This window comes from Caretta caretta, chromosome 17 (genome assembly GCF_965140235.1).
Source record: "Caretta caretta isolate rCarCar2 chromosome 17, rCarCar1.hap1, whole genome shotgun sequence".
Taxonomy (NCBI): domain Eukaryota; kingdom Metazoa; phylum Chordata; order Testudines; family Cheloniidae; genus Caretta; species Caretta caretta.
Window position 1 is genome coordinate 5,486,460 of NC_134222.1, and position 15,215 is coordinate 5,501,674.

The window sequence follows — 15,215 nt, forward strand, 5'->3', positions numbered from 1 at the left end:
CCAAGACCACGAAGACCAAGTGGTCTTCTTAGCTTACAGCCCTAGTCTCTTTACCAAACAGACTCAAACATGCTCTCTGATATTTTTTTTTTCCCCCCTCTCTCCTCTTCAGGGACACATTGCTCAGAGACTACTGCTTAGCTTCCTTGCATTTTGCTTTGGCCCCTGGTTCTCAGTTTCTATAAGTTCCACCTTCCATACCTCCCTATAGCCATACTCAGAAAAAGCCCTCCAGGCTTGCCCAGCCAGTCCTAGCCAACTCCCTTTTGCCTGAGGTGGGGGGCTTCTGATTAACTCAGCTTGACAGATTGATTGAATGTTGAGTTCTCACCAATTTCAATCAGGTTTTAACTCAACCTCTAACAATGTTTCATGCAGCTCATAACAGTAGTGTTCTGTACCTATTTCTGTAAGGTGCTCAGTACTTCCTGGGGCTTGATGAGTGCTGTCAATCTCCATTGACCTCACAGGGAGTTGATGACATGCTCAACAACTTGTAATTTTTTAGACTAAGATCATTACATATTGATGGCCATAGGCTTGTGCCACCTATGCAGTCCCATAGGGCCAGATTCATGACGGTATTGAAGTCCAACATTTAGGCACTACTTAGATTCTTAAAACCACTGTACAACTGCTGTCTAACCCCCTAGGTACCAAAGTCTCTACTGGTGGGCAGTTATAAAGCTGGCTGAGTCCTGACACTGCTCCATAACTACCTAGCTGCTTGTAGCCCTAGCACAAGCTAAAGATCCTGTGGCCACAAAGTAGGATTCTCAAACTGGTTGTTCCCCTACCTCTCTTGGCAGCAGGTCCCAAACTCATAGGCATGCTCAGAGCACACCTACAGGGTTGGGTCCTGCACAAAAGGCAGTTGGTGTGAGAATGTTCAGGAAATACCCAAAAGCCTGTTAAGGCACTCACCTGGCGTGTGGCATATGTAGGTTTGAATCCCTACTCTGCCTGCGTAGGCACGGGGCTTTGATCTCCAGTCTTCCACATCCCTAGTGGGGCTCAGCCACTGGGTAACAGTATCGGTCTCTTTTTCTGGCCCAGTGGATATTTAATTATTTATTCAAAGTGGAACAACTTTAAGCACAGAAAAAGGAAGTATTTGTGGCACCTGAGAGACTAACCAATTTATTTGAGCATAAGCTTTCGTGAGCTACAGCTCACTTCATCTGATGCATCTGATTTAGCATTTATAATGGTGTTAAATATATAAAAAAGTGTTTTTAATTTATAAGGAGGGGTTGCACTCAGAGGCGTGCTATGTGAAAGGGGTCACTAGTACAAAAGTTTGAGTGGTGTCCCTTAGGGGTCTGTACTGGGACCAGTCCTATTCAACATATTCATAAATTATCTAGAAAAATGGGTAAAGAGTGAGGTGGCAAAATTGCAGATGATACAAAACTACTCAAGATAGTTAAGTCCCAGGCAGACTGTGAAGAGCTACACAAGGATCTCACAAAACTGGATGACTGGCCAGTAAAATGATAGATGACATTCAGTGTTGATAAATGCAAAGTAATGCATATTAGAAAACATAATCCTCACTGTATGTATAAAATGATGGGGTCTAAATTAGCTGTTACCCCTCAAGAAAGATCTTGGAGTCATTGTGAATAGTTCTCTGAAAACATCCACTGAATGTGCAGTGGCAGTCAAAAAAAAAACAGAATGTTGGGAATCATTAAGAAAGGGATAGATAATAAGACAGAAAACATCATACTGCCTCTATATAAATGTATGGTACACCCACATCTTTAATACTGTGTGCAGATGTGGTTGCCGCATCTTAATAAAAGATATATTGGAATTGGACAAGGTTCAGAAAAGGGCAACAAAAATGATTAGGGGTATGGAATGGCTTCTATATGAGGAGCGATTAATAAGATTGGGACTTTTCAGCTTGGAAAAGATGATTAAGGGGGGATATGATGGAGGTCTATAAAATCATCACTCGTGTGGAGAAAGTAAATAAGGAAGTGTTATTCACTCCTCATGACACAAGAACTAGAGGTCACCAAATGAAATGAATAGGCAGCAGGTTTAAAACAAAAAAGTATTTTTTCACACAACACAGTCAATGTGTGGAACTCCTTGCTAGAGGATGCTGTGAAGGCCAAGACTATAACAAGGTTGAAAAAAGAACTAGATAAGTTCACGGAGGATAGGTCCATCAATGAATGGGTGACAGGGGATGGATCACTTGATGATTACCTGTTCTATTCATTCCCTCGGGGGCACCTGGCATTGGCCACTGTTGAAAGACAGGATACTGGGCTAGATGGACCTTTGGTCTGACCCAGTATGGCTGTTCTTATGAAGGGTGCTAGTTGGTACCTGACATGTTTTCTTTCGTGTAGGGCTGCACAAGGGCTAGAGCTAACTCTGATTTTTGGACAAGGAAGCTGCTATTGGGTCAGTACAACGTACCCAGTGTCCAATTATTCATATTGGTAAGGCTTTCAGGAAACAAATAATACTAACACTTTGTGTATGTGTAGCACTGGCAATCGCCCAAGGATCTTAAAGTGCTTTACACTCATTCATTAGCTAAATCTCATAACAATGCAGGGTTTATTATTACCAACTCCAAATGTTCAAAAATTATGAGCCAGTCCTCCTTAAAAAATAGGAGATTGATTTAAAATAAGATTTTAAAAAGTGTTTTTCTTTTAAATTTGCCTTCTGGATTTGAGCCTCAAGATTCTTTTCTGCAACCATGAGGTCTGGAAATTTAAATTAAAAAAGAAAAAGAAAACCCCGAGATTCTCATTTAATTACATGACTCCATGAGCTGTAACTTTAGTAAAAATATTTAGTATTGCAAATCTCATGATAAAATCACAATAGTTGGTTACATTGAAGGGTCTGGCCGCCTAACTATTTGGGCCTAGTTCCTCCTTGCTATCACCACTGGCTGCATTAGAGTTACACCAGGAATACATTTGCTCTTTTATGTTTCCTAATATTTTTAAAGGACGCCAAACTCAGGCAGTTTGTTGACCTGAAGAACATGATGTATAATCTCACTTTTAAATCCTGATTGACGATGGCCTGAAGAGTCAGGATGGGAAGGGTTGAATTCTGGACTGATATGGGAAAAACTACAGAGGAAAGGCAACAAAGATGATCAAGGGTATAGAACACTTTCTACATTAGGAGAGACTAAAAAGAGTAGGGCTATTCATCTTAGAAAAAAGATGACTGGGGGATATGATAAAGTCTATAAAATCATGAATGATGTGGACAAAATGAACAGGGAAGTCTTTGTTCATCGTTTCTCACAATACAAAAAGCAGAGGGTTGCCCAATGAAATTAATAGGCAGCAGGTTTAATACAAACAAGAGGAAGTACTTTTTCACATAATGCACAATTAACCTCTGGAACTCATTGCCATGTGATGTGCAAAAGAATAATTGGATTCAAAGAAGAACTAGGTAAGTTCATGGAGCATAGATTCACCAATGACTATTAGCCAAGATGGTCAGGTATGGACCGCCATGCCTAGGATGACCTTAAACCTCTGACTGTGAGAAGTCGGGAAGGGCAAACCGGTGGATCTCTCAAAAATTGCACTGTTTTGTACACTCCCCGGAAGTTCTGCTACTTGTCACTGTTTGAGACAGGATACGGGGCTAGTAACTCTTCCGTCACTATTGCCAATTTTTGTGACATTTGGTGTTTTTTATGGAGATGAGAATCTGTTTCCATTTTTTAAAAAAGGTGAATTACTAACTCTCATGACCGATAAAAAGCTTTAAAAATATGAATCCCAAATCAGCAAATAAAAAGAATCCCCATGGGATTATTTTTTAAAAAAAATAATTCAGCCTCTCATGATTTGGGGCCTGACTCAGGAGTTTTGAATAATAGTTGCAACAAGAAGAGGAGGACTTGTGGCACCTTAGAGACTAACAAATTTAGCTGAGCATGAGCTTTCATGAGCTACGTCTCACTTCATCGGATTCAAGGCAGCTGATGGAGCGAGCGGTCGCTCAGGAACGCTTATGCTCAAATAAAGGGGTTAGTCTCTAAGGTGCCACAAGTCCTCCTCTTCTTTTTGCGGACACAGACCAACAGGGCTGCTACTCTGAAACCTGAATAATAGTTGGCAATAGTACAGGGTTTTGCACCATGTCTTGGGGACCCCCGTACGGGCTTTTAAGGGTAGCTCTGCCAAAGATCAGAGAGGCCCGACTCATCAAAGCCCCCTTCTAGGGCACTGTCCAAGGTCACCGAGGTAGCAGAACTGGGACTCGAACGCCGCTCTCTATGTCCCCGGCCCACTACGCTAACCCCCGGACCACGGCGTTTCCAACGCTCATGGGGAAGGGTGGCGTGTGGCGGAGCCGCGGTCACTGAGGGCTGAGATGTGACGGCGGCACCCCAGCAGAATGGTCACCTTGCCCAGCGGATCCCCCACCACGTGATCACGGAACCTGCCTTGGAGCGCGGAACGGAAATGACGTTGCCGCACCCCGGTCGCATGATGTGGCAGAAAAAAAAAAGGCCGAGGGAGGGAAGTGTGATAAGTCCTAAAATAGTCCCTTCCGGTAGGGGGATCCCTCCGCCGTTCCAATTGGATACGCCGAGTTCTGTTCACCACCGTCCTCAGGATTCTTCCGCCCGGCCGGCGCTGTTAATGCGGGGTCCCGGCAGGTGAGGAGGTGGCTGCTCCTTCAGAGTGTGTATCGCTCCGCCAGCAGGGGCCGTTTCCGGATCGAACGGCTCTCTTTCCCTTCCCGGCCCATTCCGCCATTGCGGTTCTGTGCCCCGGAGCCCCTGAGGCGACTCCCCGGTCCGGTCTCGGGCTGGAGCCCCCACCAGCCGCCGCTGCCGCCATGGCCCAAATTCTGCCCATCCGTTTCCAGGAGCATCTCCAGGTACGGGGAAGGGGTTTGGGGCGCTGAGGGGCCGTTCGAGGGGAGCCCGCCTGTGGGGGTTAAGGGCACCCCCGTGGCTCAGATCTCACCTGGGGGGCGCTGGGAGCTGCCCTAGGGAGCTTGGCCTTGCGCTCCGCTCCTGTCAGGGGAGGGGTGCGCCGCAGGGCTGTGGCCCCCGCCTGCTGGCTCCGGCGCACCTGCAGCGGGAGGAGCGTGGGCGGGCTGCCGCTGCCCAGGGGCACTGCTCGCCCAGCCGCCGAATGGCAGAGCGAGCCTGCCTGCCTCTCTCCACCCTCCTTCTGCACCAGCGAGCCTGGTGCCCCAGCGGGCGCCTTTCCCTGGAGCGGGTGCGGGGTGCCTCACGACTACACCGCTGCCTTGGCGCCCCGCTGGCCCGGGGACTGGCTTTATTGGCACGCAGGGATGCTGCGTCTTCCCTATACGTCGTTAGTTTGTTCCTTCCTCGAAACAGTCTGTTAGCTGCCGGTGGTCAAACCTCCCTCTCAAATAGGGTGTTTCTCTCGGGCCCTTATTGCCTTTTATTTTCTTAAATGTGGCACATGTTTTAGTGCCATGAAAATATAAATGCCCGATTAGAGTCCAAGGTCCAGCATGTGCTTAAAGACCCCATGGAAACAGAGCAGTCGGTTTTCTCCTTACTGTGATTCTGTTCTCGTGTCTCATTTTCTCTGTATGAAGTAGTGCACTTCAGCCTGTTGTGTGGGCGAGGCTGGGCCTGGGCCTAAGTCTACAGCAGCACCTACTGGGCGGTGCAGTGTCGTGGGAGGGGTAAACTGAGAAGATCCCTCGGTGCCTTAGTTCCTCTTTCCATATTAAGCGCAAGTCTCTCTCTGGGTTAAAACCAAGTGAAACTACTAAACTTCGTTTTGAAGGAGCTTTACAAAATGGATGACCTAATAGGAATTAACTTTAGCATCCATGTCTCACATCTAAATAGACAGTACCACAAAGTTATCTTTATGTAGTGGTGATGTTAATGGTTCTGTAAGGTGTAGATCTCACTCATTGTAGTCGTGCGTTAATCTCACTTCCTTGCAGAGAACTAGCTTCTAACCTTGTGCCAGGAGGAACCATGCAATTAGTAACATGGAAGTTACAGCAGTGTATAGCTGTGGCAGTGTAGGCCAATAAATACATAAGCTCCAGGGTTTTTCTTCCCTGTTAGTGTCAAATGGTCTCTAATCAAAGTAACTTTACCTGTAGATTTCTGTCAATAAGCAATTACTTTATTAGTACACTTGGAAGTTACCTCTCTAGGTTAAACGGTCTCTTAGAGAACAGAATAATCTCTGAAGAATATTAGGGCTGTGCGCTACAGATAGCACATTATGTATCCTAATGAACTGAAGTCTAGCATGTGGCCTAGTACTGAAACACGAAGATCTAACGATTAAAAAACAAAACACCCCTCCAAAAAACATGTTTTGGAGTAACAAATGTAGGGAGGGGCCTAGGGGGAATCCTGTTATGTAAGGCTGACTGCACCCCCAACCTTTGTCATGCAGTGATTTGTCTTCCTGCCAAAACTTGTGAAGGAGACTGCACAAAATTATACTATTCAACAAAATATTTCTCGGAGATTTGCATTGTATGGTGGTCTTTGCAATGACTGAGCTGGCACCCTGGCACTACTACTAGCTTTCTGAAGCCTTGTGGATTTTTTTTTTTGTGTGTGTGGGGGGGTCTCTCTCATAATTTGGCTGTTCCTTAAATGGAAGGAAACTTCTTCTGTGTGTTGGCTTCGTATGGATCTCTCCATATCCCCAACTATTTCTTTTTAAGCAACTGACTCAGTCAAAACTAGAATTTACTACGTTTGTTTCATTTCTAGTTACCTTTTCAAAGGAACACTGGTAACTGAAGCCCTATCAGTTTAAGAATTGTCCCCAGGTCCCTCTAATCTGAGGTTTTACAGTCAGTTTCATGATCTGAAAGTGATCTCTTACACAACAGGAAACACAATGAGGAAACAAATTGCACTCAAATTCCAAGTGAACCAGCTGGGAACTACTTCTTCTGATTTTTTTTAAATAGTCTATGGAAAAATAACTTTATGCCCTGTGCAACCTCATGGACTAAGTCAAATTAGCACTTAAATCCTTGAGTGTGCAAGTTAGTTTTACACTATAATTTTAAAATACTCTTTGACCAGTGGAATTGCCTTTCTAATTAAAGGCAAAAATGTCACTGTAAATGACTGGATTGGTTCAAACTTGATATGTAGGAAAGACTGTGAAAAAACAAGTTGGAGTAACTTCTCTTATGTGCCAGATAGATCAGCCTGTATTAAGCTTTTGTGGAAAATGGATCTATAATATATTATTTAAGATGTAAACTATGCACGTGACCGACCCACTGTCACACTTTCGTGACAAATGAAACCTACCTGCTCATGTTAAGAACTCTTAACTGGGTTTCATGCCAGTATGTTACTCTTGAGCTGAACTGTTCAGTCCAAAAATTTATCCCCATCCTTAAATATATTACCTCTGGTCTGACAGATGGCAAGTACAAGTGTAGAAGCTAACTGCATTTGTGCACTTAGTTGAATAGCTAGCCATAGTATCTGGGTACACAAGGCTTCTTGCGTATCTATCCTCGGAGATATTATTAAATGGTTGCCTGTAGCTGTTTAACTTCCTCATTCCCAAACTTCAGATGTTATTGATCAGTCTAAAAATCCTTCCCAAAATTTACAGTTGAGTTGCCCTGTATTGTGCTTATATTGCGGGGGGTTTCTTATTCTACACTTAACCCATAAACTTCGCAACAGGAGCCAAAACATCAGAGGGAGCTCCTGAAACCTGTCTACTTTTTTTAGTGTTGAATTGTTTGCAAATAGTGTTAGCAAACTCTAGAAACAAAACTTCTTGAATTAAGTAAAGTTGCTACACACATTCCCAGGTATGACCTTCAGGCAATTTTGGTGGGATACAGTTTCTAAGCATCATATTTCACATACTAAAATACTTTGAAAAATCAACTTGATGAATCCAAAATGTTATATTCAAAAGCCATTTGATCTAAAAATATTTGGGGGAGGGGAGGAGGGAGAGATCTGTCTGGCTAGGATACAGTAAGAAAGCGTTTACCTGGCAACAACCTTTGGTAATGTGGCTCCGGTCACAGACTTGCAAAATGCAATTGTAAAGCTTTAAAGTGTATAGCGTGCTTGCCTTTATGGTGGCTGGCACCATGGATCTGGATAGAACAACCACCATCCAATTCAGAAGTAGCGAAGTAGTTTCAGACATGTATAAAGATCAGTATGATAAACTTTCAGATGCAACCTAATCACCTTTTAGTCAGTATCCAGTATCCCCATACACTGAGATTTTGATTCTCATTAGAGAATGGGCATTTTCTGAAAATTAAGATGGCTGCCTCAGCTAGCATATCTGACTAGCTGGTGTGGATGGGACAAGGCCATTGATTCCTTCTGAGGCAGTCCATTGTGAAAGGAGTAAATATTTATTTATTTTTTCTTACACAAGCCAAAAGCCACTTGGAGGACACTATACACAAATTGTGATTAATGCATTATAACTTTGACTTTCTGGGAGTACATATTATAGTTCAAACTGAAGCCTTCATTATGGATGCAAAAATTGATTTGCTTAACATTCTTCCTTGAGAGATTGGATGTAGAGATAGCAAACATTAACTTAATGTCATGGGGCTCCTAATGCATTGGAGTTCTTTCACTAGCCTGTATCTTAGATGCAGAAAATGTTCAAGTGTAGAAACCAACAAAGTGAAACCTTCTGAGTCCTGTATGCATCAGGACTCCTCTTAGCTGTCCATGAGCGCTCCAGGAACACGGCTATCAAATGGCCCCCCACAGTAGTGGATGTAAAGAACATACTATAAATTTCTTTACAATGAACTAATGCACTGTGTACAGGTTATATCTTATGATATACTCATTGAATCTCTTCAGATATGTAATACTAAAGTCAGTAGAAATCCTAAAGGCTTTCAATTGAACAGGTTAAAATCCTGTATTCCTGCCCTGTTGAAGCTATTCAAATCCTCTTTCCCCCCCATCAAGCTGTTACTGATTTTTAGATGATTAAAATCTTTTAGAGAAGATTTTAAAAATTGCATTTGCTGTTAGAACTTCTGTGAATGATTGAATGAGCAATCTGATAGACATCTAGGGCCAAATCTTTCAAAAGAGTTCAGCACTCAAAATACTGAGTGCTCCTGAAAATCTGGGTGCTAGTACTATCCTAATGTGGAATGAATAATATTAATGCCTCCCTTCCCTAGCCTGGCTATGTAGTAGTAATCTCGTGAACGCCACAGTGGTAGGTGTACTCAAAGCATTGCTTTAATACTTCTTATAAAGGCTTGTGGTATTGGGGGGGGGGGTCATTTCCTCCCAGAGAAGACTGTCAGAATAACAGCTCATTGTGAATTAACAAATGTTCACATCAGTGGTTACTTATATTACCAGCAGCGATTTTTGTTGCAGTCTTCTTTAGGGCTACAGTGCTGAGACATATGAGCTGAAATAAATGGCTTCATGAGCGTTTGAAGTGCACAGCCTAATTTCTTATGTGCTCTTTACAGTATTTTAGATAAATAGTTTTCAGAAATACTTCTGTGCAAGGGACTTATACCTTTCTTTTCTGGTAGAACTTTATTATCTGACAACACTTGACTCCTGAACTCTCGGGTGGGAGGGGGACGGGGACAAAAAATTAAGTAACAGAATGCTGAGGTCATTAGTCTAGACACTTCTATACTGTCAAACACCTGCACACTGGCAGTGTCTGGCGATTCATTGAAGCATGTTCTGAAAGTGTAATTTTGTTTTCTAGCTATGCCAATGGATTAGCAACCAGTGACAATTAAATAGGAGTTGGTCTTTAAATGTCCCTGAGATTTATCCATAATAAAACCAATGATCAAATTGCAGTATGATTTAAGTGTAAATTATTTGTACACAATGTTAAAATAAGCTTCTTGCAGTATTACTTCTGACTGTTAGTGATTATGTAGATGAGCATGACTCTACTATATACAAACAGGCTGCCTCTCCCAGCGTCTCAAGATGAATAGCTGTAAGAGCAAGGCTGTATATTTCTAAGACTTTATTACAGAATATACTGTGCACCTCATTCGATAGTTAATCTAAAATTTAACTGTCGCCTAATCTCATTTGCAGACTAAAAACAAGTGAAGTGTAGTGGGCCTCCAGTGAGGTTTGTAACTGATTTAGCAGAAATTAGAAAATGGGGTGGGTGGGAGGAGGGACATGAATATGTAACTGTGAATCTATCAAAGCTTGCTTAAATGACCTGTGCCCTTGTTACCATTTATAGAGGAATTGTGATTGGTTTCAATCACATGTTATTGACTAACATGCTGTCTACAAAGGAAGTGAAATAATTAGACCTTTCTTAATGAATGTTCTCCTACTAGATATTGGGTTACTAATGTAAAGGACATGCTGGGATAATAGTACTCAACACTTTAACCTTAATACTAGTATTAATAACAGTCAAATGTCTTGAAGGATGATTGACATCTTTATATATTTAAATGAATCATTCAGAACTACTGGCCCCAAGAGAATTAGTTAATAAACATACTATTTTAACAAGTTTACTTTTCATCTTTATTTACTGAGTCTTTAAGCTAATTGGTCCAACTATATAGCATTATTTTCGAGTAATGCAACCAACTAGTTAAATGAAGACATTATATTGTATATTACTGCTGTCAGGTGGTTTGCAACAAAACTGAAGATTGAGGCTGAAACTCTAAGGTTGTGGGGTTTATTTTTAATTTAAGCATAATTAGAACTCATAAAGGTCTCTCCCCAGATGTGAACTTGCTCTTATACTTTGGTCTCAATCACTCCAAAGCTTTGTAGGCCACCTCTCAGTAACACTGGACCAGTATGAATATTGACTTATTTGGGAAAAGCTACATATTGAACATGGGTGTGATTTCCCCCCCCCCAATGCTTTCATTACTGTAGCAGGTGGATTTATAAGTAGATGTACTAAGTACCAAAAACTAGAGCCTAAGTGCTTGCATGTTTCTGATGTAGTGCAATAGCTTTACCCATTAATGTCAATTGAATAGACATTTTGAAAGTTGCCAAAACCTTTGTATAGCTTAGTCTCCAAAATATTGTAAACTGCCTTATAATAATGTAGCAAAACTGTGCCTGATCTAAATGGGTGAATGTCTAGCAATGCAGCTGGGAAGGAAGCCTACAGTTCAGTGTGGAGTTGTTCAGATGGAAAGTTGAGCAATAGAGGCAGAGGACTAAACTTGTTCTGTCTGTGTGATTATGTCAATTTCAAATGACCTACACCTGCTGTATGTACAAAAACAAGCTGGATGCACTCTGGCTGAAATGCCATCTTCTGTTCTCACTGTTCGTTGCCTTGCATGCTGCAGATATGGTGCTTTAGGATGGAGCAATAACAATTGCTATAGTAGCATGAGCTAGATCCTGACTTCGAATTTCCTGTTTTGCCATCTTATTTGGGATCTCAAGCTTGTACTGTAGCTGTATGAACTTAGGGGAGCCTTGAAAGTGACAAGGATAGAGCTGAGCCATGTAAATGGTTATTTCACAGCTGTCTCTACACTGTTGGAATCTAGGAAATAACACTTGAAAAATTTAGCTTTTTAGCCAATACAGCTTACCAACATATTAACTTAGAATTTGGATGAGTTACTTGAGTCCTGATACATAATTAAATTAGTTTTGCAGTCTAAGTCCTTTCTGACTTGCTGAGGCAGCTCATAGATATCCTAGCACAAGGAAGCTTCAGCTGTTAGCAAGTTTTCTGTGAGTGCTCTTAAAACTTCTAAAATTCTGTGACTTTTTTCTAATTGACTTGTCCAAATGCGGTTTCTAATGGAGAAGCAGCAAATGCAACACAGGAATGTGCATTCTGTATGAGTAAAACTTAGTGTGTAAGTCACACTGGTGTGTTTGAAAAATGACATGCTTTATGCAACTCCAAAACAGTTTCTAACTGTACTGGTAACAGACAACAGTATAGCACCTAACTCTCAAATCAAGAATTGCTCCAAAGCTACATTCTGGCAAATGCCACCACAGACAGTTAAACATTCTGTAACAAAGGGAGTAAAGACACAACTCTCAATTCAAGCTGCACAAGATAAACTAGTGCCAGCAAGGCTTCCTTAAGCCTGTCTTATGTTTTTTTCAGTGCACTGGTCTAATCTACAGTGTGAATTGGCTATATGAAATTTACAATAATTAGTCAGGGTAACACTGTTTCCTTAAAAAGAAAGGGAGTACTAAGTGCCACAAGTACTCCTCTTCTTTTTGCAGATACAGACTAACATGGCTGCTACTCTGAACTTTTTCCTTAGAAAATTTAAATTAGGAAAATTAAAATCTTAACCTCTAAAACAAAAATTTTACAAATCTTTCAGTTCCCAGGGTTGTTTAGCTTCCTAGTCCTGTAGATAAATCAGTTTTTTGGGAGGTGAGGGGGCCTTCTCTCAGCTGTAAGAACAATGGCTTATATCCTGTTGTTCAGTGTTGAAGCTAGGAAATGCTGCATTCTCAGCATTTTTATGCCCTAGGGGAGTGGGGAAAGCTTGATAAAAGCTCAGCAGATTCTGTCATAAGAAAGCAGACTTTTCAGGAAGGATGCAACAGTTACTGCTGTCAACATATTTTCATCAGGTTTCATACATTAGTTATACTAACAAATGAGGGGTACTTTTTTGTGGCAAACTATTCAAGATACTTGTTTTGTACATCACAGTAAAGGCTGTCATACTTATTACTACTGAATACTTTTCTCTTACCATGGCTGTTGCTCTTACAATAGTGCATTCAGATGAAGCCATAATCTAAAGGTACATCGTGCAATTTAGCTGAACTGTCCAACCTTCAGTTCTGTTTTTAAAACTTGAACTCTGCTTCAGACTGGATGCAGAACAGCAGTTGCTCTTGCCAGAACTTTATGAAGCAGCATTATGATAACTTTGTGATGTTTTGGTTTTATAACTACTTTATGAAACACCAGCAGCATTGGAGATACTCATTTTTTGGTTATACTTTCAGAGTTGGCAAGATGTCCTGTAAAACTTAAGCTGTGATGTGATTTTTCACATCCTATATTTAGTTTCTGAAGTGAATATCTAATGACTAAATTAGGCTAACCTTCATTCTTTTCCTAATTCTTCCCCTGGAAGCCACAAAACAAATGCAACAGATTTGAGTTTTCCAGTGTAGTGTAATAGCACTTAAAAATTCTCCTTCCCTCTGGTGGGATATTACCTTCACATTAAGGTTATTATTTTTCAAGGTGTCAAGGTTCCTCCCCCACTCTGAACTCTAGGGTACAGATGTGGGGACCTGCATGAAAAACCTCCTAAGCTTATCTTTACCAGCTTAGGTCAAAACTTCCCAAAGGTACAAAATATTACACCCGTTATCCTTGGACTGGCCGCTACCACCACCAAACTAATACTGGTTACTGGGGAAGAGCTGTTTGGACGCGTCTTTCCCCCCAAAATACTTCCCAAAACCTTGCACCCCACTTCCTGGACAAGGTTTGGTAAAAAGCCTCACCAATTTGCCTAGGTGACTACAGACCCAGACCCTTGGATCTTAAGAACAATGAACAATCCTCCCAACACTTGCACCCCCCCTTTCCTGGGAAATGTTGGATAAAAAGCCTCACCAATTTGCATAGGTGACCACAGACCCAAACCCTTGGGTCTGAGAACAATGAAAAAGCATTCAGTTTTTTACAAGAAGACTTTTAATAAATAGAAGTAAATAGAAATAAAGAAATCCCCCCTGTAAAATCAGGATGGTAGATATCTTACAGGGTAATTAGATTCAAAAACATAGAGAACCCCTCTAGGCAAAACCTTAAGTTACAAAAAAGATACACAGACAGAAATAGTTATTCTATTCAGCACAATTCTTTTCTCAGCCATTTAAAGAAATCATAATCTAACACATACCTAGCTAGATTACTTACTAAAAGTTCTAAGACTCCATTCCTGTTCTGTCCCTGGCAAGAGCAGCATACAGACAGACACAGACCCTTTGTTTCTCTCCCTCCTCCCAGCTTTTGAAAGTATCTTGTCTCCTCATTGGTCATTTTGGTCAGGTGCCAGCGAGGTTACCTTTAGCTTCTTAACCCTTTACAGGTGAGAGGAGCTTTCCCCTGGCCAGGAGGGATTTCAAAGGGGTTTACCCTTCCCTTTATATTTATGACACAAGGTAACTTCAAATACTGTCTCAGCCTCTAGATTTACCTGCTTACAAATGGGAAATGACCCTGAATCTGCATGAAGTAAACTTTTTTCTCATTTGATAACAGTAGTATCCAGAGTTGATTATAACAATAGTGGGTTAAGTTTAGTGTAGATAGACAGGTATTTTTAAAAACCAAGAAAATTACTTTAGGTAATTTATATAATTAATTGAACAAGCATATCTTGTTGCAGGTTACAGTTTAATGTTCGTCATCAGCAGGGGTCTAACTTCATGGAAAGTAGGACTGAAATGTAGTTTCCCTACTGAAAGCATAGTGATAAACAGCTTGTGTATACCTGAAGAAGAGCTCTAGACAAGCTTAAAAGCTTGTCTTTCACCAACAGAGGCTGGTTCCATAAAAGATATTACCCCAACCATCTTGTCTTGTGTGTACCTTGTAATTTGGGTAGGCACTTAGCACCCACAAGCATGGACATCCATGTTAAGTTCCAAGGTAGACTGAGTTGGAAACTTTCTTGAAGTAAGACAAGTTCTGACTTCTGTCACTTTAATAGTGAAGTTGATACTTGTAATCCTATTCTGCATTTTCACTAATAAGATTGCCGCTTCTGTCATAAATAACTTTGAAGATGCTTGTGACTGATCTGTAGTTATAGACTCTGTCCTGGAGGTACCTTTTAAAATGGGAACTAGAGGAGACTCTCAGGTGTCTTACTGCAAACTAAGGCCAGGTCTACACTACAGACCTATACCAGTATAACTGACACTTTCTAGTCCTTCTCCCCCCCTCCCCCTGGTGTAGAGATTCTTCTGTCAACATGGCTACCACCTCTTGGATGGATTAACTATGATGATGGGAGAAGCGCTCTCATTGGTGGTGTAGTATCCTCATCTACAGCAACCCAGCTGCAGTGCTGTATGTGAAGACAGACCCAGAGAGCCATTAACTCTTTGTCTACCTCCTTTGCACATTGTGTTAATAACTTGCATTGTGCTGAACTAAAGTGTGAAGAAAAGGTTCCTGATCTGCCCCCAAATTAAATTTAAAATAACCACC

At 41.4% G+C, this 15,215-nt stretch overlaps 1 protein-coding gene across 2 annotated transcripts in view; it reads left to right on the top strand.

Annotated features, from left to right (window-relative positions):
* Positions 1-4,587: 4,587 nt before the first annotated feature.
* The window catches only part of CLTC (clathrin heavy chain), a 54,275-nt gene continuing 43,647 nt past the window's right edge, over positions 4,588-15,215 (top strand). The window contains exon 1 of one of the 2 annotated variants that reach the window (XM_048823570.2): positions 4,588-4,893. In XM_048823570.2, coding sequence (XP_048679527.1) covers positions 4,852-4,893 — 42 coding nt within the window. In that variant the 5' untranslated portion in view covers positions 4,588-4,851. The remainder of the gene's footprint in view (positions 4,894-15,215) is intronic. The other variant, XM_048823571.2, reaches the window with a different exon arrangement.